The 27,960-nt window shown below is 33.6% G+C and overlaps 1 protein-coding gene across 2 annotated transcripts in view; it reads right to left on the reverse strand.

Moving 5' to 3' along the window:
* The window catches only part of LOC145734539 (discoidin domain-containing receptor 2-like), a 183,446-nt gene that overhangs the window by 140,764 nt on the left and 14,722 nt on the right, over nt 1-27,960 (reverse strand). For both annotated transcript variants that reach the window (XM_081987993.1, XM_081987992.1), the window contains exon 2: nt 8,099-8,330. In XM_081987993.1, the coding sequence (XP_081844119.1) occupies nt 8,099-8,177 (79 nt within the window). In that variant the 5' untranslated portion in view covers nt 8,178-8,330. The remainder of the gene's footprint in view (nt 1-8,098; nt 8,331-27,960) is intronic.

Below are 27,960 nucleotides of genomic sequence, written 5' to 3' on the forward strand. Positions count from 1 at the left end.
TCATTAACTTTTTTGATTCTTCCATTCCATTTCATCAATTTAACAGTTAAAATAGTAAATTAGTCAATTTCATCATTTTAAAAGTGGAATTTTATTAGCAAATTAGCGAATTACATCATTTTGGCAGTTAAATTTAATTACAAAACTTGATTATTCGTAAAAACTGTTAAACTTGTTTACTAAATTAGTAAATTTTATCATTTTGGTAGTAAAATTTTATTATAAAATTTGTCATTATCATCTAAATTATTAAATTTCATTAGCAAACTAGTTATTTCATCGTTAAAATTTCCAAATTTTAGCAGTAAACCAATCAATTTCATTATTTTTAACACTCAAATTTTATTGGCAAATTAGTGAGTTTTATAATTTTGACAGGCAAATCACTTAAACTGTTAAATTTCTTTTGCAAACCAATCAATTTCGTCATTTAAAGTTTTAAATTTAAGCTGTAAACTAACCAATTTCATTATTTTAACAATTGAATTTCATGAAGAAATGGATCAATTTCATCATTTTAACAGTAAAATTCCATTATTTTGAACATGCCAACTTCATCATTTTGGGCTGTTAAATTTCATTATCAAATTTTGTGAGACTATTAAACTATTCTAGCTGAGAATGACTGTTGGGACACCCTGTAAGTCATTAACTTTTTTGATTCTTCCATTCCATTTCATCAATTTAACAGTTAAAATAGTAAATTAGTCAATTTCATCATTTTAAAAGTGGAATTTTATTAGCAAATTAGCGAATTACATCATTTTGGCAGTTAAATTTAATTACAAAACTTGATTATTCGTAAAAACTGTTAAACTTGTTTACTAAATTAGTAAATTTTATCATTTTGGTAGTAAAATTTTATTATAAAATTTGTCATTATCATCTAAATTATTAAATTTCATTAGCAAACTAGTTATTTCATCGTTAAAATTTCCAAATTTTAGCAGTAAACCAATCAATTTCATTATTTTTAACACTCAAATTTTATTGGCAAATTAGTGAGTTTTATAATTTTGACAGGCAAATCACTTAAACTGTTAAATTTCTTTTGCAAACCAATCAATTTCGTCATTTAAAGTTTTAAATTTAAGCTGTAAACTAACCAATTTCATTATTTTAACAATTGAATTTCATGAAGAAATTGATCAATTTCATAATTTTAACAGTAAAATTCCAGTATTTTGAACATGCCAACTTCATCATTTTGGGCTGTTAAATTTCATTATCAAATTTTGTGAGACTATTACACTATTCTAGCTGAGAATGACTGTTGGGATACTCTGTTAGCCGTTAACTGCTTTTGATTCTCCGATTCGGTCCATATTTTTGAATGACAGTTTCAATTTCGTACTGTGTACCGTTCGGGCCATCGCAAGAAGATAAAGCTATAATGTATCATTTCTGGTAAAAAGTTTTACGCTGCTCAACTCCCATAACTCTCCAGTTGTCCAGGAGGCACGTTTAGAAGCGTGAGGTAATGAACGAGGATGTTTCGACCCACCCGAGCGTATAAAACGTGATTTAAGGGTAGTTTTCAGCACAGCAAGGGGTAAACTCGACTGCGGACCTGTTGAAAGGGTTATGCGGCGAAATGTTGCCTCTGCATTTTGCTTTCATTGTGGCCTACTTAGTATTACGTTGCGGACACTACTCGGATGTCAGCAATTTGTCCAAACTAAGTAGTTATTTTAACAATAGCAGATCAATCATAACACACCCCTGCACCCTTTATAATAAAAAAATAATGGATTTCCTTCCCTTATAATAAAATTTCCACCCTTCTTTGATCCGTATGGGAAAAAGCCGTTTTGCATCTGCACTTGACCACAGCTGACGGGGTTTTCACACAAACCTAAGAATAATTGTCTTTTGTTGTGTTTTGCTTTCGTGCCAGTTGGAGTGGATATTTTTAATCCCTTTTGTCTCTTCTTTTGACTGAGTAGGAAAAAATTTATTGAAGAGAAAATACGACTATTTAAAGTCGCTGAGCGCCAAAAGCAGCAGGTGGAACGGAAAAAAGCACCAGCAAAAGAACCAGTTTTATTCCGGGCCTGCAGGTTTACGTTCGTTTTTTATCGTTCTTGTATGGACGGCCTGAGAATTCTAAAGTGCGCCATCCAGCAGTTACGGATTTGGCCATAAATAAGTTAAGACGGGACGAAATTTATTTTATTGTCCCTTTAAATATTTTATAATGGGGTTTCTTTCAATAAAATATAAGAAGAGTTTGAGGTTATGTTTTATTTACGAACGGACCCGGTCGATTTCTGCGAATGAATCAAATATTGAGAAAACGAGCTTTTGTTGGGTAACTAACTGCGGATTTCTTTTCGTTACTCTAAAATTTTAATAACCCACTCAACAATGTAAGTAAATTTGATTAACCAAGACAAATTAAATTATATATCTCTCTAAGTGTCTTAAATTTTTCCAAAATTTTCTTAAAATGTTGGAGGTTTTACAATTGTCTTAAACCTTCTCAGATTATTCTGAAGTCTCAGAAGCCTCTACAAGTGTCCTAAACCATCCCAGAATTTTCTAAAATTGCCAGAGGTTTTACCTTTGTCTTAAATCGTTCCAAAATTTGTGAAAATTGCCAGTGGCCTTTCTAAGTGTCTTAATATTTCGCAGAATTTTCTAAAAATACCAAAAGCCTCTTAAAGTGTCTTATAAAGGAGATTCAATACTTCAATGCTAGAATCACTTTCAAAAGCTTTTCAGCATTCCATGTTAAACTTGCTTTTATACGAAGGCGTAGAAAGGCCACAGACGTTATTTTTCTTAAATTTCGACTTCAAACTCGGAAATTACACATAGACGACAGAAAAAAATAAACTGAAATATGTATAAGGAAAGGAGCAAAAAACTGTTAAAAAGTTATGCAGATGATACCAACATATTGACTATTTACTCAAAGCTGAGTATCTTACTTGGAATCATTTGCATGATGTTGCTCTATTTGCTTTTCTCTATATTTTTTACGGTGGGGACAAATTTTGTGATGTAGAAACTTGGTTATACTTCATTTATCGTCCGCGCTCTATGTGATTTATGTCTATCCTTCGATCAGTACGGTATTTGCGGGGATGTTCTCCAAATAAATAAAGATAGGTTGGAGAAAAAAAAACCGTTCAGTGGAGTGCGTCAAGAGTGCCGATACGGTCCCGAACAATGATAAATAACCGGCGGCTTTGTTTGCACGGATAATACAAGAATGAGGCAGAACGGCGACGTGAAAGAGACGATTTTTTACAAAGTTTTTCCACGCCGAACACCGATAGAGGGAGTAATTAGTTTTCCAGATAAAGAGAAAAGTTTCCGTCGAAAAGTAAATTTGCAAAAGGGGCATTAATTGAAAATCGAACATGATGAATGAGCGGGGAATTGCTCAAGTTTTTAATTGAAAGATCCGCTGAGTTTTCAAGATGTATTGCCCCAAATTATCGGACAAGTTTTTAAAATGTAATATAATTTTAAAACCTTGTGAGATCCCACAAAAAGGGTGACAGAAGTAGAACGTTACGGATAATGCCGTTTTTCTTTGTCGTGGCACGCACGAAACCTTCTTTATTTACAGTGGATAAATTGAAAAAAAAAACCTCTAAATAAAAGGACAAACCTTTATAGGGCGTTTTCCCACTTTTATCGATTCATCCTCTACAGGAACCTATTAAAAGCACTTAACGGGAGTTAAAATTAAACTAATTTGTCACCTATTTTCTTTAGCCCATTCAGTTATTTTTCTTGCAAACGGCGATCGTCCACGTTCCTGCTGAAACAATATTTACCTTTCCAAAGGGCCGCTTTAACCGCTAAATTAGCTTAAGCAGCTTTCCGGCATGCAGGAAAGCCCCGGTCACACAAAAACCTTCCAACCGGTAAATCCTGAACTATTCCAAAAAAAAAAAAAAACTTTAAAGAAAATCCCGTTTTCGAGAATCTCGTAAATATTTTCCATAACACTAAGAATTTCCTCCGTAATGCTCTGTCGCGCTATTCTAAGGAAATACTACGGCAATGTCTGCTGGAGAATTTCAATTCTTGGCGTTTCAACGAGTAAGTGCCTTGGAGGAACGCTTTTATGATTTTTTATGGCTTGCAGTGGAGTCTGCCAGGAATTTCGGGGGCGATATAGGTTCTTAAGAGGGTCGACGATTAAATAAGGAGTCTTTTGAAAGGTCAGCAGGTCAATTAGAAGTTAAATTTAACATTTCTCTAAGTTTAATATCACAATTAGAACGCCTCAAGCTATACCATATCATAGCATGTTTATTATCCAGACAAATCAAAACGACTACAAATACAATTTAGGAATAGAAAACTAACCTGAAAATCTCGCTAGAACATAACTAAAAATGTATTGAATAAAGTCATTTTGTCAAAGAGTTGATGTCCTTCAAAAGTTATTCATTTTCATTAATTTGGAACTAACCAAAAATTAACGTTATTAGTTAATGTAGGATCTGAAAGCAATTTGCAAACATATCTGGAATGCTTAAAGATATTTGAAAATGATATTGCCATTGTAAACTTCTTTTAAGATGAGGCTATGATTTTAGCATTTCATGCTAGAATAATTTGTAAACTATTTCTACATTGTAGACACACCTGAAATGGAATCGAAGTCCTCTGAAGATAAGATAAACAAACTTTGAAAGTGTTTTTGACGTTATAAACAGTCCTAAATTGCTTTAAAGATAGTTCAGACACCTTCAAAGTGAATTTAGCATTATAAAGTGATTTTTAAAGTGATATTAACATTTGTAAGCAAAGCTGGAATGTTGAAAAGCTTCTGAAGTTCAGATAAGGATATAAAAAACTTATTTTAACATGTAACTTTCTTAAAATGAGGTAAAGACAGTTTGAAAGTGCTATTTCCATTTGTGAGCATTGTAAACATATCTGAACTGCTGAGGCTCAGTTCTACTATCACAGTTTAAAGACCAATCCAGTTAAACTGCAACTGGTAGTTAAAAAGTTTGCCATAAGAAAACATTTCTAACTTAAACTGACTGAATCACTGTTGTACAACCTTAAAGAACCTTCTAAAACTAAACAACACTTTGAAAATTACTTACTTTTGTTCTGTAAATTCTCTGATCACTGTAAATTGACCTAAAATGTTTCCTATAAACATTTTTTGGTCATGGTTAACATTAAAATGCTTGAAATATGATAAACAAAATATGAAATGTAGGAAACTCTCTTAAAATGCAGGCCTCGAAAGTACTTTTCACATTTGTAAGCAGTTCTGTAAACCCTCTGGAGAAGTAAAGATATTTTGACATGGTTAACATGAACCTGCTCAGAAATTAACTAAATTCCGACTTCGAACTCGGAAATTAGTTAAATTCCGACTTCAAACTCGGAATTTAGTTGCAATATTGTCAAACTAACAAATTCTACTATTTTAGATCTACTAATTAAGATCAAAGAGTGTTTGCAATGTTGCCAAACTGACTAATTTTACTAACTAAATTATTTTAATTAACTAAATTCCGACTTCGAACTCAGAATTTACATTGTCACATTGCAAAAGCTCTTCAAACCAAATTAGATAATTTTTTTCAGTTTGGCAAAACATTGCAAACATTCTTCGAAGCAAATTACTAAAATTTGTTAACTTTGGCAACATTGCTAACACACTTCAAAGAAATTAGTCGGACTTGTCAGTTTGGTTACATTACAAACACTCTTCGAACCAAAATTGTAGAATTTGTTAGTTGAAATGAAAATGTACTTGAAGGCTTAAAATGTCTCTTCCAAGTCAATTTTCATTGTTTTCATGCTGATTTGAATGATCTCGTTATAAATATTGATTTCAAACACAAGAAAATTGACCTAAATGCTCAAAATGTGTCTTTCAAGTCAGTTTTCACACTAATTCTGGTATCCAATCTTGAAAATTAACTTCAAACTCGTAGAAAATTGGCTTTAAAGCTTAAAATTTGTCTTTTAAGTCAGTTTTCCTAATTTTCAGACTAGTTCCAAGTCTCTAGTCTTGAAAACTGACCTAAAATGTCTCTTCCAAGTCAATTTTCATGGTTTTCATGCTGATTTAAATGTTCTCGTTATAAATATTGATTTCACACAAAAAAATTGACCTAAATGCTCAAAATGTGCCTACATTATTGAAAATTAACTTCAAACATAGAAAATTGGCTTTAAAATTTGCCTTTTATGTCAGTTTTCGTGGTTTTTAGACTAATTTGAAGTGTCCAGTTTTGAAAATTGACTTCAAACACATAAAAGTTGACTTTAAAATTCAAAAATGTGGTTTTCAACTAACTTTTTATGTTTCTCAGACTAATTTCAAGTCTCCAGTCTTGAAAACTTATCTTTAAGGTTTAAAATTGGTTTTTAAGTCAGTTTTCATGGTTATCAGACTGATTCCAATTTTCTAGCTTTAGAAATTACTGACTTTAACCAGTTAAAATTTGTTTGAAGGTTTAGAATGTGCCTTTTAAGCCAGTCAAACTAATTCTCTCAATTCATTAAAATAATCACTTTAAAACTTAAAATTCGCAGTTTAACTAAGTTTTTACAGTTTTTTCCTAACTTCCAAGTCTGAAATATATTAGGAAAAATGTATTATTAATAATTTTACAATGTCCTCTTAACAATTGTCTGCTATTGAATGTTGTGTTTTATTAAATAAAGTTATAATTTATTTATCTACAATTAAAAAATTAGGAATAGTATATTACATACTCAGGTGGAAAGTGTTTGATTTCTGTCGAGAAATTAGGTGGTTTGCCAAGGGTTAGGTACTTTCCACCGTGGTTTGTATACTATTTTATTTTCAATCATTTATCAAAATCTCATCGAACTTCTAATAAATCATTCAGTTGAAATATTGATTGCTAATAGTCTCTAACAATAAGAGTTAGACTATTCACCCGGGTGGAAAGTGAGTACTTTCCACCCAGGTGGAAAGTAAAAGCAGGTAATTTTCATCTTTCCACCTGGTATACACATAAGAAATAACGTTATTACATACCTGGTTGAAAATAAAAGAAATTACTGTGCTCTTTCACTAGTAATTAAGTTTGAACAAAATTTACTAAAAAATCAGGAAATGCTGACGACAACTTCTGGTTCGTTTACCTTCCAAGTAGACCCTAAACTATTCAGCATGTTTAAATAGAACGAAGAAAATAAGTTGAAGTGGGAAAGTTTCCAACTCCACACACAGAAGCGACACAAGGGCAAATGAAAAGTAAAACGTCGAAAAGTAATTTCGAGGCAGCCGGCCCCTTTTTCGAGTTGCTTCTTAGTTTTCCGCTTGCACATTTGCAGTTTCTTTCAATTTACTGCAAAAACTAATTTCAAACAGCAAATGGCCCCACGTCTTTGAGGCGAAAATTGAAGAAGATATACCGGGAATGTTCCCTTAAACAATGTTGCTGGAAACTTGTAAAAATTGGAAACGGGGGCATTCTCAAGTTTGCAACTAAGTTTTTGTAGGTTCAGTTATTTCACTGATCCTCTGGTAAAATTAAATTGCCAAGTGCAATGGCCATAAAAACGAGTTTCCTGTTTACTCAACTGTTTAAATTATTTAGTTTTTTCCTTCGGTTTAGGAAACAAACTGTAATGCAGGAAAACTGGAGGATCGATAAAAAATTGAAATTCAGCAGCCAACCAAAAACAATCGTTCGTTCTCGATGGGAATATTTAATTTCTCGTTAATTATTTCTGAGTAAACGCTCTTCATTCGAATTCGAAAAGGGCGTTAATAATGTTTGATTCGGCGTTTTGCTTCAGATCTCAATGAATATTCAATTTTAGAGGTTTCTGGTATAGCCCGTTAACGTTAATTTTTTAGTCTCCAAGTGACTGTATTGACTTTAATTTGTTCCCAAACTCAATTTGTACAAGCATTTGGAACAGTACACATTATGTTCTTTATTGATTGTAAAATAGGTTTGTAAGAAAACTTGACGATAAGTCCCTAATGATCAATTCCAAATGAACATCAAACAATCGGCTCATTAATTAAAGACTTTAAAAGTCGTTCGTTTAAGTCCTTCTAATTATACGATTTGAAATTCAAATGCTTCTTTTAATTCGAAACATCTTAAGGAAGACTTACCATTATTTTCATTGGAGAGGACGAATCCAAAGCTCCAGCAAACACTAATTAACACAACAATACCACTAACCACAGTCATGTTAATCTTCACTAAAACTCCAGTTTCACTACCGAAAATCGCGTGTCATTCTCCTTCTTCACTTTCTGAGTTCTTCTCTACTTGCATAATCACTTTTCAAGCTATCTCGTCTCGAAATCGGTGGACAGGCCCATCAAACTGTGATTTTCCGGCCTGCAACAAGAATTCATAAATAAAATACTGATTTCCTCAATCATCCTAAAAACCCAGTGTAGCTCAGACTCATTTAAAAAAAAATGCAAAAACAAGACCATACAGACGAAATATGCCATTTATTCCGAGAGAAATGATGATTTATGTGTCATAGACGAGAATGGCCGACGGACTGGACGTAAATAACATTTGGGGAAATTAGTTTTCCAGGCTGGCTTTTTTGGTTTTTTTGCCTCTGAAAATTCCAGCCCAATTTTTAATGTTAATATGTTTGGCGGTCAGAATTGCGACTGTTTATTGCCCCTTGAAACCATTTACATGTTATTTTTATATTGTATTATAAATTGGCTGAGCTAGCATGAATTTAAATTTGGTTTTCATTGTCAGAATATTTTTACTTTATCGCTAAATCCACTATTTGCGCATTTTGTTAAGCTGGTTTGATCTGTAAATAATTTTAAAAATGTCACAATGTTGGAAACTGTTTAGTCCAACTGAAATTTCGTTTATAACGTCTTTAGGGTGATTTATTTGAACGAGCGTAGTTTCATTACGATTTTTTTAAGAAAATATATCAAACATTTTATTATTATATTTAGGAAACACTCGGTATATAATGTAAGTCAAAAAACAGAGCTAAACCTCGAAGGAAATTACTTTAAACTGAAATCTATATTAAATTAGTGGAGACATCAACAGTCAATTAGATCAGAAACCCACGGATATCCAAAACTGTTGCAGATATTGTTTTTTATTGTATTTACAAGTATTTTATTAACATGTTTAATAATTTGAAAAAGTAGGGTCACATATTGTACACTTTATGTTCAAACAGAATTATTGATTGATTTTTTTTATTTTAAATTAAAATGCAAACTAATCTCGGATTTACTCATAAAATTAATTCTATAACATCTAACACTAAAAATGTGTGTTTTATGTAGCAATACCAGTAGCTAATAAAAGCATTTTTATAAAAAATTTTACTGTCGTTATAAATAATGGTCTGGTCAATAAAATATCTTAACGATACCACATAATGAAAGCTTTACGTACAGAAAAATCAGCAGCAATTTACCAGCATTACAATGTTTACACAACACGTTTTATTGGTCATAAAACGAAGCTCTAAAGTCGAATACTGGCTCTAGGTGCAAATTTAATACTAATTTGAGGTAAAAAAATTTCAGAGGAATTCGATCTACGTCCAGTGCATTTAAATCGACCCTGAACCCCAAATCTCATCAGAGGGGACATGTTCCCATAGTCCATTACCTGTCATTCAAAGGATAAGCGAATTTCGCACGTTAATTATGTCACGCGGTTAATGTCGACCTACGTTTCGCTCTATTGGTTTATATGGTTATTACGGGTAAGCTTGGTGTTTATTACATTTTGGTGGGGTATTGTTTTTGCTATATGGAACGTTTGAAAGCGCAAACCTAGTATCATTAACTACCTACTACAAAAAGTCACATTTTTCCATCGAAATCGTACAATTTTCTAATGTTAAAGCTAGAAATGACACAGTTTCAGGAACAGCCAGTTTTAGTAATCAATCAATGTCCGTTACCCTTACGTTGTCATCTATTAAAGTTTTTCCTAGACCAGAGTCTCTTCTAATAAATATCAAGTCAAAACTTATGGAATTCTGACGAAATGTACTAAACAGTAATGTAGAAGAGGCAGATTTTTGTTCGGAATTTGGAAACTATAATATGTATAACATTTATTTAAAACTAGTGATGTACCGGTAAAATTCATACTTTATTTTACCAGAAAAATTTAAATAAATAAATACTGTGTGTTTCAGGTAATACAAATTTTGACACCGCTTTTCTCCCTGACTGAATCAAATCTTGTAGTGATTTTTCAGGTTATTGGATAGGAAATTTAATGAAGATTCCAAAAATGTGTTTAAAACAGTCATTTTCTCACTCCAAATGAGTTTTACAGGCGATTTTGTTCCTGACTGTCCTTTCAAACTGTGTTTCTGTTGATTCACTTTGACATCGCTTTTCTCCCTGACTGTACTATATTTTGTAGTGTTTTTTTCAGGTTATTGGATAGGAAATTTAATTAGGATTCCAAAAATGTGCTTAAAACAGTTATTTTCTTACTCCAAGTGAGTTTTACAAGCAATTTTGTCCCTGACTGTTCTTTCAAACTGTATTTCTAGCAGTTCAAATTTTGACACCGCTATTGCCTCTAACTACCAAATCTTGTAGTGATTTTTTCAGGTTATTCGATAGGAAATTTAATTAGGATTCCAAAAATGTGCTTAAAACAGTTATTTTCTTACTCCAAGTGAGTTTTACAGGCAATTTTGTCCCTGACTGTTCTGTCAAACTGTCTTTCTGTTGATTCACTTTGACACCGCTTTTCTCCCTGACTGTACTATATTTTGTAGTGTTTTTTTCAGGTTATTGGATAGGAAATTTAAAAAAGATTCCAAAAATGTGCTTAAAACAGTCATTTTCTCACTCCAAGTGAGTTTTACAAGCAATTTTGTCCCTGACTGTTCTTTCAAACTGTGTTTCTGGCAGTTCAAATTTTGACACGGCTATTCTCCCTGACTGTACTATATTTTGTAGTGTTTTTTGAGGTTGTTGGATAGGAAATTTAATTAGGATTCCAAAAATGTGCTTAAAACAGTCATTTTCTCACTCCAAGTGAGTTTTACAAGCAATTTTGTCCCTGACTGTTCTTTCAAACTGTGTTTCTGGCAGTTCAAATTTTGACACGGCTATTCTCCCTGACTGTACTATATTTTGTAGTGTTTTTTGAGGTTATTGGATAGGAAATTTAATTAGGATTCCAAAAATGTGCTTAAAACAGTCATTTTCTCACTCCAAATGAGTTTCACAAGCAATTTTGTCCCTGACTGTCCTTTCAAACTGAGTTTCTGTCAGTTCAAACTTTGACACCGCTTTTCTCTCTGACTGTGCTATATTTTGTAATATTTCTCTGGTTATTGGATAGGAAATTTAATTAGGATTCCAAACATGTGCTTAAAACAAGTATTTTCCCATTTCAAGTAAGTTTTATAAGCAATTTTGTCCCTGAGTGTCCTTTCAAATTGTGTTTCTGGCAGTTCAAACTTTGACACCGCTTTTCTCTCTGACTGTACTACATTTTGTAGTGTTTCTTAGGTTATTGTATAGGAAACTTAATTAGGATTCCAAAAATATGCTTGAAACAGTAATTTTCTTACTACAAGTAGGTTTGACAAGCAATTTTGTTCCTGTCTGTCAAACTGTGACCAAAAGTTGCAAAAATCAGGGTTTAGAAAAGTTTTCTTGCAGTATTCGATACAAAACATGTTTCTGAGATTTATGACAGTTAATTTGACAGTGGTCACGTGATTGCCCAGCTAAATTATATTCCAAAAGCCACATGATATCTATCACTAATGTCAAAATGTGATTTGCAAGAATTACAGTTTAATACCGTTTTCTTACAGTTTTCGAAACAACACGGGTTTTTGAGATATATGACAATTATCAGTTTGTAAATGTAAATTACAAATTGTTTAATAGTATATTACGTAACTAGTGCTGTAAGAATCATTTTACACACGATATAGCATTTGGTAATTCCATGAGTGCGTAAAATGCCTTAGAGCACTAGCACGATTTGCACTAAAAATGACTTTAATGAAATTAATGTCAGCCATGATTTTTATTTCATTATTAGACTCATAAATTTTTCCGGTCAAACTGGAATTTACTGGTAAAAATGGTAAATTTTCCTGTCACACTGAATTTTACTTTACCTTACTGGTAAATTTACCCCCCGATCATTAAACGATTATTTTACTAATTTCCGTCGAGGTCCAACATATTATTATGATTTTCTTTTACCTTAAAGTTAGTAATTTACGTAAAAAGGAAACATGTCAAATAGATATTTTATATAAATGGTTTCTGGTTAAAAGGCTGTGACGACAACGGGGGTGTTGACACCCGAAACATAAGTTCTCGCTTTATACGGGATAACTAAATCGCATCATCCCTTTCAAGGGGAAGATTAATAGTTTAGCATTGGCGAGCCTGTCAGCGCAATATTATGCATTCAAACAAAAACGCCCGCGGACCGGCTGCTTGTGAACTATGCCATAACTGGATACAACTTTCTTTGCAGCCCTCCGGCTCCCCCCGTTTTTGGTTCCAATTATGCATTAATTAGAAACGGGAAAGTTTCCATATACGACTAGTGAGGTTAGGTTTTTATATTTGTTTTAAACAGGATGAGACATTGAAAAAGACCGCAGAAATGCTACAACACTAGTCAAAGGAATTGTTTGTTTAAAAGTCAATTTACACAGTCACAACACTAATTTATTCTAGTTAATTCTTCAAACTGTGTTATGACTCAATAGTGTATACAGGGTGGTCCAGTTTTAAGTGTCAATAATTCACCATTTCATAGCTAATCAAAAAATTAGTTGACTTGCATTATGTCATTTTTCTGAGAAACGTTTCCTAAGGAAGATACAGTCCTCCAAATTTCAATTTAAAAAATCGTTTTATAGTTAAAAACTGAACATTCAAGACTTGTGAAAGTCCAAATTTGTACTGAATAATCTGAAAACTTTTTTACTACTAGGAATAGTCTTATGATTCGCTTTCTCAGACTGCCATCCTGGTTGAGTGTCTGAAAATGGCATTTAAGAACTAAAAAAAGTCCGGAAATCAAGACAAAGATGGTATTGTGCATGAAACTCATTTTTTACTACTAAAAATAATAGAAAAGTTGACTTTTAATGCTAGAACTGACTTTACTAGGACTAAAGAGTCCAAAAGTATATTTTCAAGACTTTAATTGGTGTACAACTCAATTTTCTGGACTGGACAACAAGTCTAGAAGTAAATTAAATTTTCGGACATTTTATTTCTAAAAATGAGTTCTCAAGACTATTATTGTAGCATTTGGTACTAAAATTTTTTACTTTTATTACTGAAGAAACTTGACTTTTGGAAATAGTCTTAAACTCGATTTTTCAGTCTTAAAAAGCATTAAAAACACTCTGAATTTCTTAGAGATGCTACAATTTATTGCACCTATGAGTGTAAAAGTCAATTTAATAGTGAAGAAGCTTGAAACAACATTTTCAAGACTATGGTCAGTGGACACAGTGGCTTTTAGGCCTGATAAGTCAAAAACTTTGTAAAGATAGTCTTGAAACTCGATTTGAGGCACTGAAAACAGCCTTAAAACACTAAAAACAGTCTAGTTTATTAGAAATACCCGAATTTTTAGCACTGAGGTGTCTAGAAGTCGATTTAATAGTGACAAAGCTTGGAATGCTAGTTTAAGTCTATGAAGAATGTAAAAATTGTTTTTTAAGTTTGCTATGTCAATAACTTGGTGAAGATAGTCTTGAAACTCGATTTTCCAAGCTGAAAGCAGTTTTGAAGCACTAAAAATAGTCCAGAATTCGAAGAAAATGAAAAGCAAAGTAAAAAGCACGAAAAGTTCGTTTTCAAGACAATTTTCATGAATCTAATGTTAATGTCCTGCATCTAAGACTATTTTCAAGACTAAAATATTGAAATTTGTTTTCAAATTATGAAAACTTACTTCAAATGCAAATTTTAAGCTTCTGATGTCACTTTTCATTAGTTCAGTCACATTTTGGGGTTCAAGTCAATTTTTAAGGTTTAAATGTATGAATTTGTAGTAACAAATTCTTGAAAAATTAGTTTTTATGTCTACAAGTCAATTTTTAGTATTAAAGTCTCTCGATTTGCATGAAAACTGGTTATAAACACAACTTTTAAGCTTCTGAAATTTTTATCTTTTTTAATTCAATTTTCAAAACTAAAGTCTTTTAGTTTGTCTGGAAACTATGAAAACTGGCTACAATAATATTTTTTAAACTTCTTAAGTGAATTTTCCGTTTCCAAGACAATTTTTAAGTTGGGTTGGGTTAGTTTTGGGTTTTTGACCGTAATAACGTGTAATAAAGTGCTTGTTCCAAATTTGATCAATATTGCTCCAACGGTCTGACAGTTATGACAAAAAAAAAACGATTTTTTAAACAGAAATTTGAAGGACTGTATTTTCCTTAAGAAGCACTTTTCAGGAAAATGACATAATGAATGTCAACTTATTTTTTAATTGGCTATGGATTGGTGAATTATTGACATTTAAAACTGGACCACCCTGTAGATTCAACAGAATTCAAATTTGACAGTTTAGATTTACGAAAATCATGATTTTAACGAGATTTCCCATTGCAACAAACTGCGATGAGAAGCAAAATTGAACCTTATTGACATCCTGGCTAAAAATAAATAAGTCAGTATTCTATCTGTTTTTAAGGGTCAATTTAAACAGTCTTTATTTCTTAGGGCAATGTTAAGGCTCAATATTATTATGTGATTTACAGTTTGGAATATAAACTAAATTGAGTTTACTACAATATTTTGCTACACCTCAAATTTGACAGAAACAAAACTCTTTCTCACCAAAAATTACATGAAAGTTGATTTGAAAGAGTATCTCTGTATTTTTTGATCAATTTTTGTGGCTAAAACTATGGAAACCCTTCTTAGCAACTTTTAAAGCTAGAAATGTAAAAATCTAAGTAAAGAAACATGCAAGTTGACTTAAACTGCAATTTTGCGATTAACTTAACCTATACAACTTGTATAGAAAGCTTGTTATTCTATTGTGGCAGTATTAAAACTCAAACAATCTAAAATATGTCAGGCACATGATAAGGAACTTCTGATCGGTTTATTGGGTTTTTAATCCAAAATAAAAACACAGGATACGAGGGTAAACACTCCAGTTTGTTTGAGATAATACGGGGGTAATAAAATGCCGAGCAAAAATCAACAACTAAAGGGTGATAGATTTATTAGATGTTTGCTGGTTTTGTATACATATTAATCAACTACCTACCGCAGGTGAACGACCCTGTAACTTCCTTTTAACAGAATTTAGTGGTAAAAAGATTGAAGAAAACCAAAGAACGACGTTAATCTTGATTTCTTCACGCATGTTATCAGCTGTTAAATCAAATTGTGTCGGTCTTCTAAATTACACGGTCTTCACTGGAGGCGACCATCAATCCGGCTTAATAAAAGTTCAATTTTAATGAGCTGTTTTCAGAATAATTAGGAGAGTTTTCTGACAATAGAGCGCCACTGGACAGTTTTAACACCAATATTTTCTGATAACCTGAATCAATATCATGTAAACAGGTGAATTGGAAACTCCCTGGGATTTAGGGGAGGAAATAGGGTCAGGTGGTGCTAAAACTGACAGTTGTCACGCGAAAGTAAAGCATGGAGCTTCTTATCGACGATCTGCGTGTTTACAAGCGCTTATCGGCAGCACACCGCCGCTTAATTTATGCTCGATCCTTTCAAATTTTACCTGCTCTGATGCGTACTTAACTGATATTTTCACACGTTGTTTTTACTGCTTTTTCAGCATAAAACGAGATACCTTGCACGACCAGTTTATGCTCTTTAGCATATTTTAGATTATTATACAAAAAAATTATATAAAAGACAAAATGTTTGACCGCTAGAGGGCGTCAAAGTGAAGCCTTTTGACCATTTATACTTTTTACACAGTTTTTGAGATATTTCCCGGAAACAAAATTTTTTTTCACTTTTTTTGGGACATCCTGTATTCAGCCGCTTATCTGAGACACCCTAAATCACCGTGAGATTCATTTTGCCCCAACTGTCACGATTTCGGGGATGACCTAGAAATTATGTCAATTTTGACGGTTTCCAGTGCGTGGCGCTCTTAAAAAATGACATTTTTACAAATGACACTTTAGGTCATTTTTGTATCATTATTTTGACAATCGGTGCCTGGTACGAAAAAAGATCATTGATGGTAAAAGTGGCATTCTTTCAAAGGTACGTTTGTGGTACAAATTTCAGACCTCTAACTTAAAACGTTCCTGAGGTATGTAGCAAAAACTACAGAAAAGCAACTTTAACTTTGACGCCCTCTAGCAGCCGAACCGGAAAACTTAGCCGTGTTCGCTCAACGTCACGTGAGAGCACCATTCGTTAGCTTTCTTTTGTTACATATATCGTATATACAGGATGGTTCAAATAAGCGAGTTATTTACGATTTTCTGGATAAGTGCACGAAAATTTTGCTCAAATTAGGAATTTCTGCTCGATTTGAGGGGCCAATTAAGACTGCTAGAACAAAGTCAGTTGAGGATCAATATAGACATTTTACATCAAGTAGGCCTAGAATTTGACGTAGATTTCAAAAATCGAATAAAAAATTAATCATCCCAAAAATTATAAGTTTTGTTTCTTGCTCAAATTTGGGACACCCTGTATACTAATGGATTATCTAAGAAAACAACAAACATCTTTTTTGAACATTATTTTATCAACATAGGATGTTACATGAAAAATATCCAGAAATGTACATAGAATCCATAAATACAACAATTTCTACAGGTTCTGTACCAATACAACAGGTTCTCATTATTTGAAATTGTCAACTGGAAGGTCGTATCTCAATTTTGGGACATCCTGTATATCTATTTTTTTTTCTCAAAAAATGGTCGTTTAAAAACAGTAATATACGTGTCCGAGCATTTTTCTGAAAAATAATTCCCTAAGTTTTAATCGAATTTATTCCATACTTTACGGATACACTGTATAATAGTTTTTGTTAGTAGGATTTGTCACCATTTAACAGCTGCCCACGCTCTCGCTATGACAGCTACCGCAAACTTCTGTAAGTCATTCGATAGCCCAGAATGTTTACTTTATTTTATCTATTTTGCAAGTTTTATCTCCGAATTGAAACAACCGAGTTATTTAGCTTATAAGAAGATAGTACTCAAAACAAGCCCTAACTCCACCATTTAAAAAAAATGCTTTTAGAAAGGGTTGAACTTCAAAGTAACGTATTTTCCTTGCTTTTCAACCTATAGGGAGCTACAACCACTCAAATCAACCGTAATAAGCTTGGTGATCGAGTGGTTCTAACCAAATTCTTATATTTTCACCCCTAAAAAAGCACCCCCCTAAAGAAAAAGTTACCACTCAGTTTTCAAAGTCAAAATTTTCTGCTTTTTCAAATAATTAGTTTTGATCTTCTTAGTTCTTGCCTAATTTTGCCACATTACATAGATATAGGATAGAACTAGTGTGCTAAAGTCATGTGACAACTGTCATATACCCCAAAATTTGTCTGAAATTAAACTCTAGTAGGTTTACTTGCATTGTTATAGAGACAAAATGGTTTTTACAACTTTCAGATAATCAAGTTGTCAGTTGTCATATGACTGTCTAGTTAAATAGTGTTTTAGTATCACGTGACAATTGTCACATATATGAAGATCGTTAAAGTTTCCTCTATGAAGCGTGTAACTTGTAGTGTTAGCGACAAGATTCGTTTTACAGTTTTATGGTAATTATTTTGATTTTTTGATGTTTGATATTTTGATTATTTTAGTGGTCACGTGACCGAAAGCTTCTGAAATTAAATTACAGTAGATTAATTTGCAATGTTAGAGACGAGATGGTTTTTACAGCTTTCAAATAATCAATTTGTCAGTTGTGCAAGTATATAGTCTAGTTTAGTGTCACGTGGAAACTGTCTAATACGTCAAAACTGTCAAAATTTGCCCTGAACAAACAGCCAACTTACTGGATTGGTCAAGCCTGAATTTTTTAAATTTTTTGACACTCTTGTCATCGTAATTGATAATATTACCTAAGATAACCTAGAACGATGTATCCGCACGTCAAAACGGCAAAATTTTCTTGCTTGTTTCAGCCGGAAAAACAAGTTTTCCCCAAATCGGGTTACGTTATATATACGTTCCGGGATAATAACTCCTCGGGGCGACAGATTACCGCATTTATCTCTAAGGAGGCAGGTGTCATAAAATTAGCGAGGAGCTATTCTGAACCGGGTGTCACGTGACAAATATAACCATCGGGAAATTAGCGGAATACTGTCACAGTTTCCCCTTCCCCCCTTTTCCCGTATAATATGTTTCCGGGGGGCGTTCGTTATTGGGGAAACTCTTGATGTGCGACTTGGGAGACGGAGACGCCGTTAATGAGCTGCCGTATAATTATTGCACGAGTGATATTGTGCTTTTGTTCCATTTGCACTGCCAGAAAAACGGTTAAAGTTTCTATCAGTAAAAATGATCCCCTCCGAAACGATCTAACAAAAAGCTCGTGTAATTGTTTCATTAATTTCCCCCCTGATTTGTTAAATTTCTCAAGGGGGACCAAGAAATATATTTGACAAGACCTAAACATAAATAGAGCACTAAACTCCTGTTTTTATTCTCTCTTGCTTTAATTTTCGGTACCTGGAGGGTCACAGGTACGTACTATTTAATTAAACGCTGAGACAAAAGAGAAAGAACGGGACTGGATTAATAAATTTGGAATTAAAACGGTTCTAAGCTACGGAGCGATGTCCCATAACTTTTATTGTTTTTAGACTTTCATCTCGATTAACTTTACTGTGATTAAACTTTCAATTAAACTTAAAATCTATGTTCTTTCTGGATATTACAAAATAGAGTTCTTAGCTTACAGTTAGCCTCTAATAATGAAAATTCAAACGAAATGTGACAATTGTCACGTGATACTAAAACAGTATTTACATGAACGGTCAGGTGACAACCGTCAAAATAATTACCATAAAGCGATAAAACATATCAAGTCTCTGCAACTGCATGCAAACTGACTTGGATTCTTTGAGCAATTTAGAGCATACTTTGACTGTTTTGACGTATAAGACCCCGTGACAATAGAACACTATTTAACTAGACAATCACGTGACACTCATATCTCAACAACTGCAAGAAAACCGATGAAGGTTAACCAAATTTTGACCGTTACAGTGTGACACTAAGACAGTATTTACCAAGACAGTAAACACATCGACTCTAACACTGCAAGTACAGAACACCGAATAATTTGATTCTTTTTGCTTTGTATGTGATCGTGATACTAGAACACCAGGTACCTAGACAGTCGCGTGACAACTGTCAAAATAATTACCATAAAGCGATAAAACACATCAAGACCATTACATTTAAGGTCCGTTCCTCGATTTTCGTGTAGTGATTCAGACATAAAGTATTTTATACCTTCATGGTAATAAATTTTGACATTTGTCACGTGACTGCTTAAGTAAATTGTATTCTACTGTTACAGGGGTCTGATAAGCAAGAACCAGTCAAAGGTTGCTCTGAAGTGCAGATAGAATCCAAGTATAGTCTATTTGCTTGCAGTTGCAGATACATGATGTGTTTCATCGCTTTATAGTAATTATTTTGACAGATGTCACGTGACCGTTCATGTAAATGCTGTGGCAGTATCACGTGACAACTGTCATATATATATCAAAATTGACTTTATAAAGCTTCTGAAATTAAATTAGAGTAGATTAATTTTTTGCAACATTGCCAACACATTTAGAAACAAATTTGTAGATTTTGTTGTTAAAATTTAATAGGATACAGGGTGTTTAAAATAAGCCAAGTGGTATATTTCAGTTTGGTTGGATATGATGACTTTATTATCCTGTCAAATATTCAAAAATTTTCTGTTAATAATTTTTCTTATAAGTCTTTTGTCGTGGGACACCCTGTATACATGTATTTACTAACTAAATTTTGAACACTTTTATTAAATTTCTTTATCTATCTATTTTCTTAAATCTATTTCTGAGTTCTGTTAAGAGTAAATGAACAAACTAAGTCTTGCTTACAAAACTGTAAATAAAAACATTCTAAACTCTGGGACTACTACGAGTGTAATTGCACTGATTACAGTACAACTTCATTAATCAGATGCCAATTACTTCTCCGCCATTCAATTAACATTCCTTAATTAATCATAGCGGTCGTTAGCAATGTAAATGAAATATATTATAGTATGTGGTGCATTTAATTATATTCTGATTGTGTCAGCACCCGACAGCATCTCCCCAGTGCAGAATGCCAGTTCAGAAACCAATTATCAGTTAAATAAATATTATATACGAATTTAATGGATATTGCGTGTACAGAAGCAATATTTATTACTTATGGTAACGCAAACATAACAGTAACGATGGTCAGCTTTGAAACATTCTGTAATTACACTAATACTTCATAATAACAACGCACGAGTATTTTGATAAATTGTTTGAACTACGTTAATTTTTAGTTTATAAATGAGTTGAATACACACAGATTTTACATCCTGAACACGCCTACGTAAGTTTTTATTGGTCAGAAACTGTCTAGACCACTCCCAGTAAGGTTTTTCAGCAGCCCAGAAAGCCTTTAATTGGTCTGTCCCTAAGTACAGACAATACTAAGTTGGCGACAAAACTGGTGGACGCCAGGGTGCGTATATGGAATAATCAAGAAAAAGACCTGTATAATGTGACAGGAACCCGCCATTGTTAGCTTCTTCTGTCACATTCTATCTTGAGAATTCCGTTCCCTGCTTTCAAGCCCCTGATTTGCTAAGAACTGCAAACCGCTTGTCTGCACTTACCGGTGGACGTCAGACTGCAAATCGCTTGTCTGCACTTACCGGTGGACGTCAGACTGCAAAAGAACTGCAAACCGCTTGTCTGCACTTACCGGTGGACGTCAGGCTGCAAAAAAACTGCAAACCGCTTGTCTGCACTTACCGGTGGACGTCAGGCTGCAAAAAAACTGCAAACCGCTTGTCTGCATTTACTGGTGGACGTCAGACTGCAAAAGAACTGCAAATCGCTTGTCTGCACTTACCGATGAACGTCAGGCTGCAAAAGAACTGCAAATCGCTTGTCTGCATTTACCGGTGGACGCCAGACTGCAAAAGAACTGCAAATCGCTTGTCTGCACTTACCGGTGGACGTTAGACTGCAAAAGAACTGCAAACCGCTTGTCTGCACTTAATGTTTTGGGCTTTTAAATGAGCTTTTTTCATATTGACAGTGGAAAAATAAAGACACCTACCCCGTCTAATACCTAATACTTTTTAAATCACTCCACTTGATTTACTTGGCAGTTATCTGTCATATTACAATTTCAAAGTAATTATGGCCATCGTGGGGAGTATGACCCATGATGTAAATCATTTAATTTTTTCTCAAGCCCGATTATTTCCCGTGATTCTTCCCCCGTTTTTCCTATTTTCCTTTTCCGGCGAGATAATTGAAATCCGCCGTAATAAATTCGTTTTCTCCAGGTAAATGTAATTTATTTTTACTTAATGGAGGAGACCCTCTGTTTTTGTTTATCCCGGCGCAGTGTCGTCCCCACCCCTATTAATTTAGATTGTTCGAGATAATGAACTTGCTCCTAGAAAATATAGGTGGATAAAGAATTCATTTTCTCCTGAGGGAAGCTTTGCTGATGGCGTTGCTATTTCTGCCGTTGTTTTCGTATCACACAAACTATGAGGTAATAACGTGGAAGTTTCCCAGCTAATTATTTACAGCCGGATGAAAGATAAAGTGAAACGGCGCAGCCAACTGATGATTTACGATAATCCAGTTTTCTTGCCAGGGCGGCCAACATTCCGAACAGTAAACGGCGCCCTTCTAATTTCCGGCGCACCTATGCGCGATTTAGTGCCGGGTCAGATAAACCCACCTTGATAACCTTTTGTTGTTGGAATATTTATGCAGAATTTCATCGCCCAAGTTGTTTGGAACATTGATAAAGCTGGCTTTAAAGTCTCCTCGGTCGATGCACCAACCATCGGTCTACGTCCCTTTCTCCATAATCCTTTCGGAATATTGCCGGGGAAACGAAAAACAAAACCGAAATGGGAAACATTAATACATGTCTGTGAAGTTTCAACTTTGACGCGGTTTCACCTTTTTCCCCCGACTAATTCGTTTAACTTCGGACTGCTCCCGATCTTTTTCCATCGCCATTTTTTTTTCCACACGGAAAACTTTAATAGGAAAACTGTAGAGTGTTTTCGTTTGTTTGGGGAAGTTAAATATTCTTTCTACAAAGTGCGTACAATGATACTTTTGAGCCTATTTGAAATGTCCTTAATATACATTAACAAATTTTCTGCTATCTCTAGTTCTTTGCAGATGACCCAACCATTCTGGCAAAAGGTGAAAATATCGCTGTTTTGACATATGATGGTTGTCATATGGTAACAGTGTCAGACACTTTTAGATTTTAGCGATTTTTAGAAGATTTTTGATAGTATTTAGAAATTGAATCATATTTATCAAACTTTTTCAAAACACCTTCTCCAATCAGTTTCTCCAATCTCTTAAGCCGGCTTTCACTTCCTTTTTCCTAATTTTGTGACTCAAATTAAAATGCCAAAAGATATTAACATTTTTTTTATTCTAAAAGTTAATAAATAATTAAATTTTTTTGAAAATAAATAATTTTCAAGTAAACAACTAAATGGATGTGATCAAACAGTTTTTAATAATACAAACAACCCTAAACTTTAGCAGTTTGGGTTTGGTTGATCCACCCTGTATTCACGTAAAATTAAATTCATATGGGGTATTTACGGTAAAGTATTTAAGATAATTAACTGCTTGCATTCTTTTCTATACCCCAACAAAATACATCAAATTGCCCAGAAACGTAATAACAAAAGTAAATTCTCAAAGATATCAACAGTCGATTACTACAAGAGCCTTAACCTAAAAACTGAATAAACATTTTTTTTTTAAATCTCATAGTCAGAGTTTTTTCTGAAAATAAATTAAAATACTATAAAAGCTTTAATACTTTTGCATTTTTAATATTTAGTTTACTATATTTAGTACTAAACATTTTCTTCTCACACACTCAGTACTACATAAAACGAACTCAGTCATTTATAGTCATCTTAGCTGTGGCATGTTTGAAAAACTTCCAAATAATTTTTTCTCTGGCAATTTTAAACACTTAAACACACTTTTTTTAATTTCTGAGGTTTTTAGAAGTATTTAAAACCCTCTGACATTCTGGAACTATTTTTAGGTTATAGAGTCTTTTAGAGACTTTTGGAAATTTTTAGGAGCTTTCCAGTAGTATTTAGAAGGCTCTGACATTTTGGAAACGTGTTTGTTCAAGATTAAAAAGACTTTGGCAATATCTGGGAGGTTTTCAGTAGTATTTAGAAGCCCTTGATACTTTGTAAACATGTTTGTAAAGTTAAAGACACTTGTAGAGGTTTCTGGCAATTTCTGGAAGGTTTGCAGAAGGATTTAGAAGCATCTAACCCTTTTTTTGATTAAAGGGACTTGTGGAGGTTTCTGGCAAAGTCTGTAAGGTTTTTAGTAGTATTTAGAAGCCTTTGACACTTTGGAAACATTTTTGTAAAGTTATAGAGACTTGTAGAGGTTTCTGACAATTTCTGTGCGGTTTGCAGAAGTATTTAGAAGCATCTGACAGTTTGTAAATATTTTTGTAAGATTAAACAGACTTGAAGAGGTTTCTGGCAAAGTCTGTAAGGTTTTTAGTAGTATTTAGAAGCCTTTGATACTTTGAAAACATTTTTGTAAAGTTAGAGAGACTTGGAAAGGTTTCTGGCAATTTCTGGGAGGTTTGCAGAAGTATTTAGGAGCATCTGACAGTTTGTAAATATTTTTGTAAGATTAAACAGACTTGAAGAGGTTTCTGGCAAAGTCTGTAAGGTTTTTAGTAGTATTTAGAAGCCTTTGACACTTTGGAAACATTTTTGTAAAGTTATAGAGACTTGTAGAGGTTTCTGACAATTTCTGTGCGGTTTGCAGAAGTATTTGGAAGCATCTGACACTTTGTAAATATTTTTGTAAGATTAAACAGACTTGTAGAGGTTTCTGGCAAAGTCTGTAAGGTTTTTAGTAGTATTTAGAAGCCTTTGATACTTTGAAAACATTTTTGTAAAGTTAGAGAGACTTGGAAAGGTTTCTGGCAATTTCTGGGAGGTTTGCAGAAGTATTTAGGAGCATCTGACAGTTTGTAAATATTTTTGTAAGATTAAACAGACTTGAAGAGGTTTCTGGCAAAGTCTGTAAGGTTTTTAGTAGTATTTAGAAGCCTTTGACAATTTGGAAACATTTTTGTAAAGTTAAAGAGACTTTGTAGAGGTTTCTGGCAATTTCTGGGAGGTTTGCAGAAGGATTTAGAAGCATCTGACCCTTTGTATGATTCAAGGGACTTGTGGAGGTTTCTAGCAAAGTCTGTAAGGTTTTTAGTAGCATTTAGAAGTCTTTGACACTTTGGAAACATTTTTGTAAAGTTAAAGAGACTTGGAAAGGTTTCTGGCAATTTCTGGGAGGTTTGCAGAAGTATTTAGAAGCATCTGACACTTTGTAAATATTTTTGTAGGATTAAAGAGACTTGTAGAAGTATCTGGCAGTCGGTAAGGTTTTTAGTAGTATTAAGAAGCTGTTGATGCTTTGGAAAAATGTTTGTAAAATTAGAGAAACTTGTAGAGGCTTCTGGCAATTTTTGGGAGGTTTGCAGAAGTATTTAGAAGCATCTGACACTTTGTAAATATTTTTGTAAGATTAACGCGACTTGTAGAGGATTCTGGCAAAGTCTCTAAGGTTTTTAGTAGTATTTAGAAACCTTTGACACTTTGGAAACATTTTTGTATAGTTAAAGAGACTTCTAGACGCTTCTGGCAATTTCTGGTAAGTTTTCAGTAGTATTTAGAAGCCTTTGATACTTGGAAACATTTTTGTAAAGTTAAAGAGACTTGTAGAAGTTTCTGGCAAAGTCTGTAAGGTTTTTAGTAGTATTTAGAAGCCTTTGACACTTTGGAAACATTTTTGTAAAGTTAAAGAGACTTGAAAAGGTTTCTGGCAATTTCTGGGAGGTTTGCAGAAGTATTTAGAAGCATCTGACACTTTGTAAATATTTTTGTAAGATTAAAGAGACTTGTAGAGGTTTCCGGCAAAGTCTGTAAGGTTTTTAGTGGTATTTAAAAGCCTTTGACACTTGAAAACATGTTTGTAAAGTTAAAGAAACTTGTAAAGGCTTCTGGCAATTTCTGGTAAGTTTTCAGTGGTATTTAGAAGCCTTTGATACTTTGGAAACATTTTTGTAAAGTTAAAGAGACTTGTAGAGGTTTCTGGCAATTTCTGGGAGGTTTGCAGAAGTATTTAGAGGCATATGACACTTTGGAAATATTTTTGTAAGATCAAAGAGACTTGTAGAGGCTCCTGGCAATTTTTGGGAAGTTTTCAGTAGTATTTAGAAGCCTTTGACATTTTGGAAAAAATGTTGTAAGGTTAGGTTAGGTTAGGTAAAATTGTTATAAGGTTAATGAGATTTTTAGAGGCTTCTGGCAATGTCTGGGAGGTTTTTAATACAATTTAAAAGCATCTGACACTTTCCAAAAGAGAGTTGTAGAGAATTTTGACCTCTGAACTTCCTCTGGAGGGTTTCAGTAATATTTAGAAGCTTTTGACACTTTGGAAACGTTATTGTATGGTTAAAGAGATTTGTAGAGACTTTTAGCAATTTTTGATAGGTTTTTAGTACAATTTAAAAGCATATGACACTTTGGAAAAACCTTTTTAGTTTAAAGAGACTTGCAGAGGAAATTTTTGAAATCATAGCCACAAAATGTACGTGTTTGTTAAGTGCAGAATTTGCATAAATCTCAGCACAGTGGGCAGTTTGTGATTGGCCAAAAAAAGCAGCTTTCAGTTTGCTGCTTTTTCTTGACCAATCACAAACTACTACTAGTCCAATACTGTTGTATTTGTACTTTTTCTTATTATCTCATAACTAATCAATTTTTTGACCGTTTAATCTGTCATTATTAAACACCAACTCCAATCCCTGTTACAATTTATAGAAAAAAGTAATTTTCACGCTACTATTGGCGAGGAGAGAAAAGGCGATACTTAATTAAGTCTTTTTCAGGCCATCTGGTGCCGATACAATTTAAAAGTCAACGATCCAGTGACAGACTGTGCGACAATTTCTTTGTATAGAGTTTTTCTTTGTCTAAAGTTTCCTCAGAGATTACTCGGGGCTTCACACAGAACAAATCGCTTTTTTTCTTTCGCCTCAATCCGGAAACTTATTCGGTGTTTGGTTTCTTTGTCGGGGACCTTTCTAACTCTAATCCGAGAATAGTCTCGCCGCCAACAAAAGGTTAAAAGGTACAGATCGATATCTTAATGCAATATTAATCTCCATGGGATATGGCTTTTATTGCTTAGTAGCTGGGGAGTTAATGTTCCATCCTTCATCATTAGGGAGGCGCCCTGCAGGCTTCGCACCTTGGTGATCGATTTATTTCAAGTATTTTATGTAAGTGGTGTGTGACTCACGTAAATTTAGGAAAATTGTTAAATGGGAAACTCGATTTTCCGGATAGTATCGAATTTATTAACTGGGAGTGCACAAAGTGCTTTGCTAATATTGGATTTGAAACGTATTTCGCTCTAAAACCTTTGACGGAATTTTTCATTTTTCGAATTGCATTGCATTCTTTGTAAAAACAGGATTTTGTCAACAAACTAGATTGACTTATTGAGTAAACGTAGACAAAGAGAGAACGCCCACCAGTACTTGTGTACTAATCATCTGAACGGTTTAATTTAGTAAATTGGCAAAAAGTGGTTCCCATATATCATACAGACATATTGGAGGCAGCAGTTTAAATCGAAAGGCGTTCATTTGCCGCTTTGATAGGAATCTCATTCGAGGAAACACTAATTTAAATTATTGCAGTAATCTGTAGAATTATGGGGTCGGGCAGCGGCGGTTCTGATTTAGTTTACCCCCTTATTCTAGTCTTGAACTTAACAATAAATCCATAACACGTTATGATTTATGGGTTTGTCAGAGTGTTTGGTATACAAGATGTCAACTGTGTGAAACCTAATCGAACATTAAATCTATAATTCAGCCTGATTGGGCTTTAACCAGAGTCAATTGCCTGAGCAGAATAGATAGAAATTAATTAATCGGAAAGCTAGATGCTATAGAACTCTAATGGGAAGGATAGTCGTTCAGAAAAACAATTACCCAAATGAGATTTACCATGTTGTTGGAATGATTATGAAGAAACAATTCACATTGTTCTAATATGTTAATTTTCCAAAAAAACATCTAAAAATCAGTCAAAATCAAAAATGCTGCAATTTTTAAAATACGAGTTAACTAATTTAGGTTTGCAAAAATTTCTGCAGGTTGGCAAAGCTTTTTATCCCGAACCATTTTTGTCGTTTTTCCCCGCAGTATTATCGCGTGTTTTCCTTTCATATGCTACCTCTAAAAATAATTTTCTTTTATACGACGTGCCATTATTGCTATCCGTAATTATAATTTCTATTCAAGTTTTGCGCGGGAAAGCACCGACTGGGAAATAAGGCGAGGAAAATACGGGTTTAAAGTGTGTTTGCCAGTTGCAGATAGAGTTTTCATAATCGTGTATGCGGTTTTAACGGTGTCGAAACGGAAAAGTTGAAACGTAAACACTGAAATGGAGCGGTTAATCTTCCCAAGATAATCATCGATAATCAGTGGTGTCCGTTGAAAAAAGAAAAGAGTAAATTGTGTTTGCTGCCTTGGCAATCTTGTTGAAACGTTGATTTATTGCGCTTATATGCTTGTCTGAGTGCCCAGTGGCGGATATTGGAATAATTGTCATTATTCTGTTTAATGTGGAAGCCAAAGTTTTATGTGCAGAAGAGAAAAAGTCAT

The sequence above is a fragment of the Ips typographus genome, linkage group LG10, assembly GCF_016097725.1.
Source record: "Ips typographus isolate SLU linkage group LG10, UJ_Ityp_2.0, whole genome shotgun sequence".
In the NCBI taxonomy this organism is placed as follows: Eukaryota; Metazoa; Arthropoda; class Insecta; order Coleoptera; family Curculionidae; genus Ips; species Ips typographus.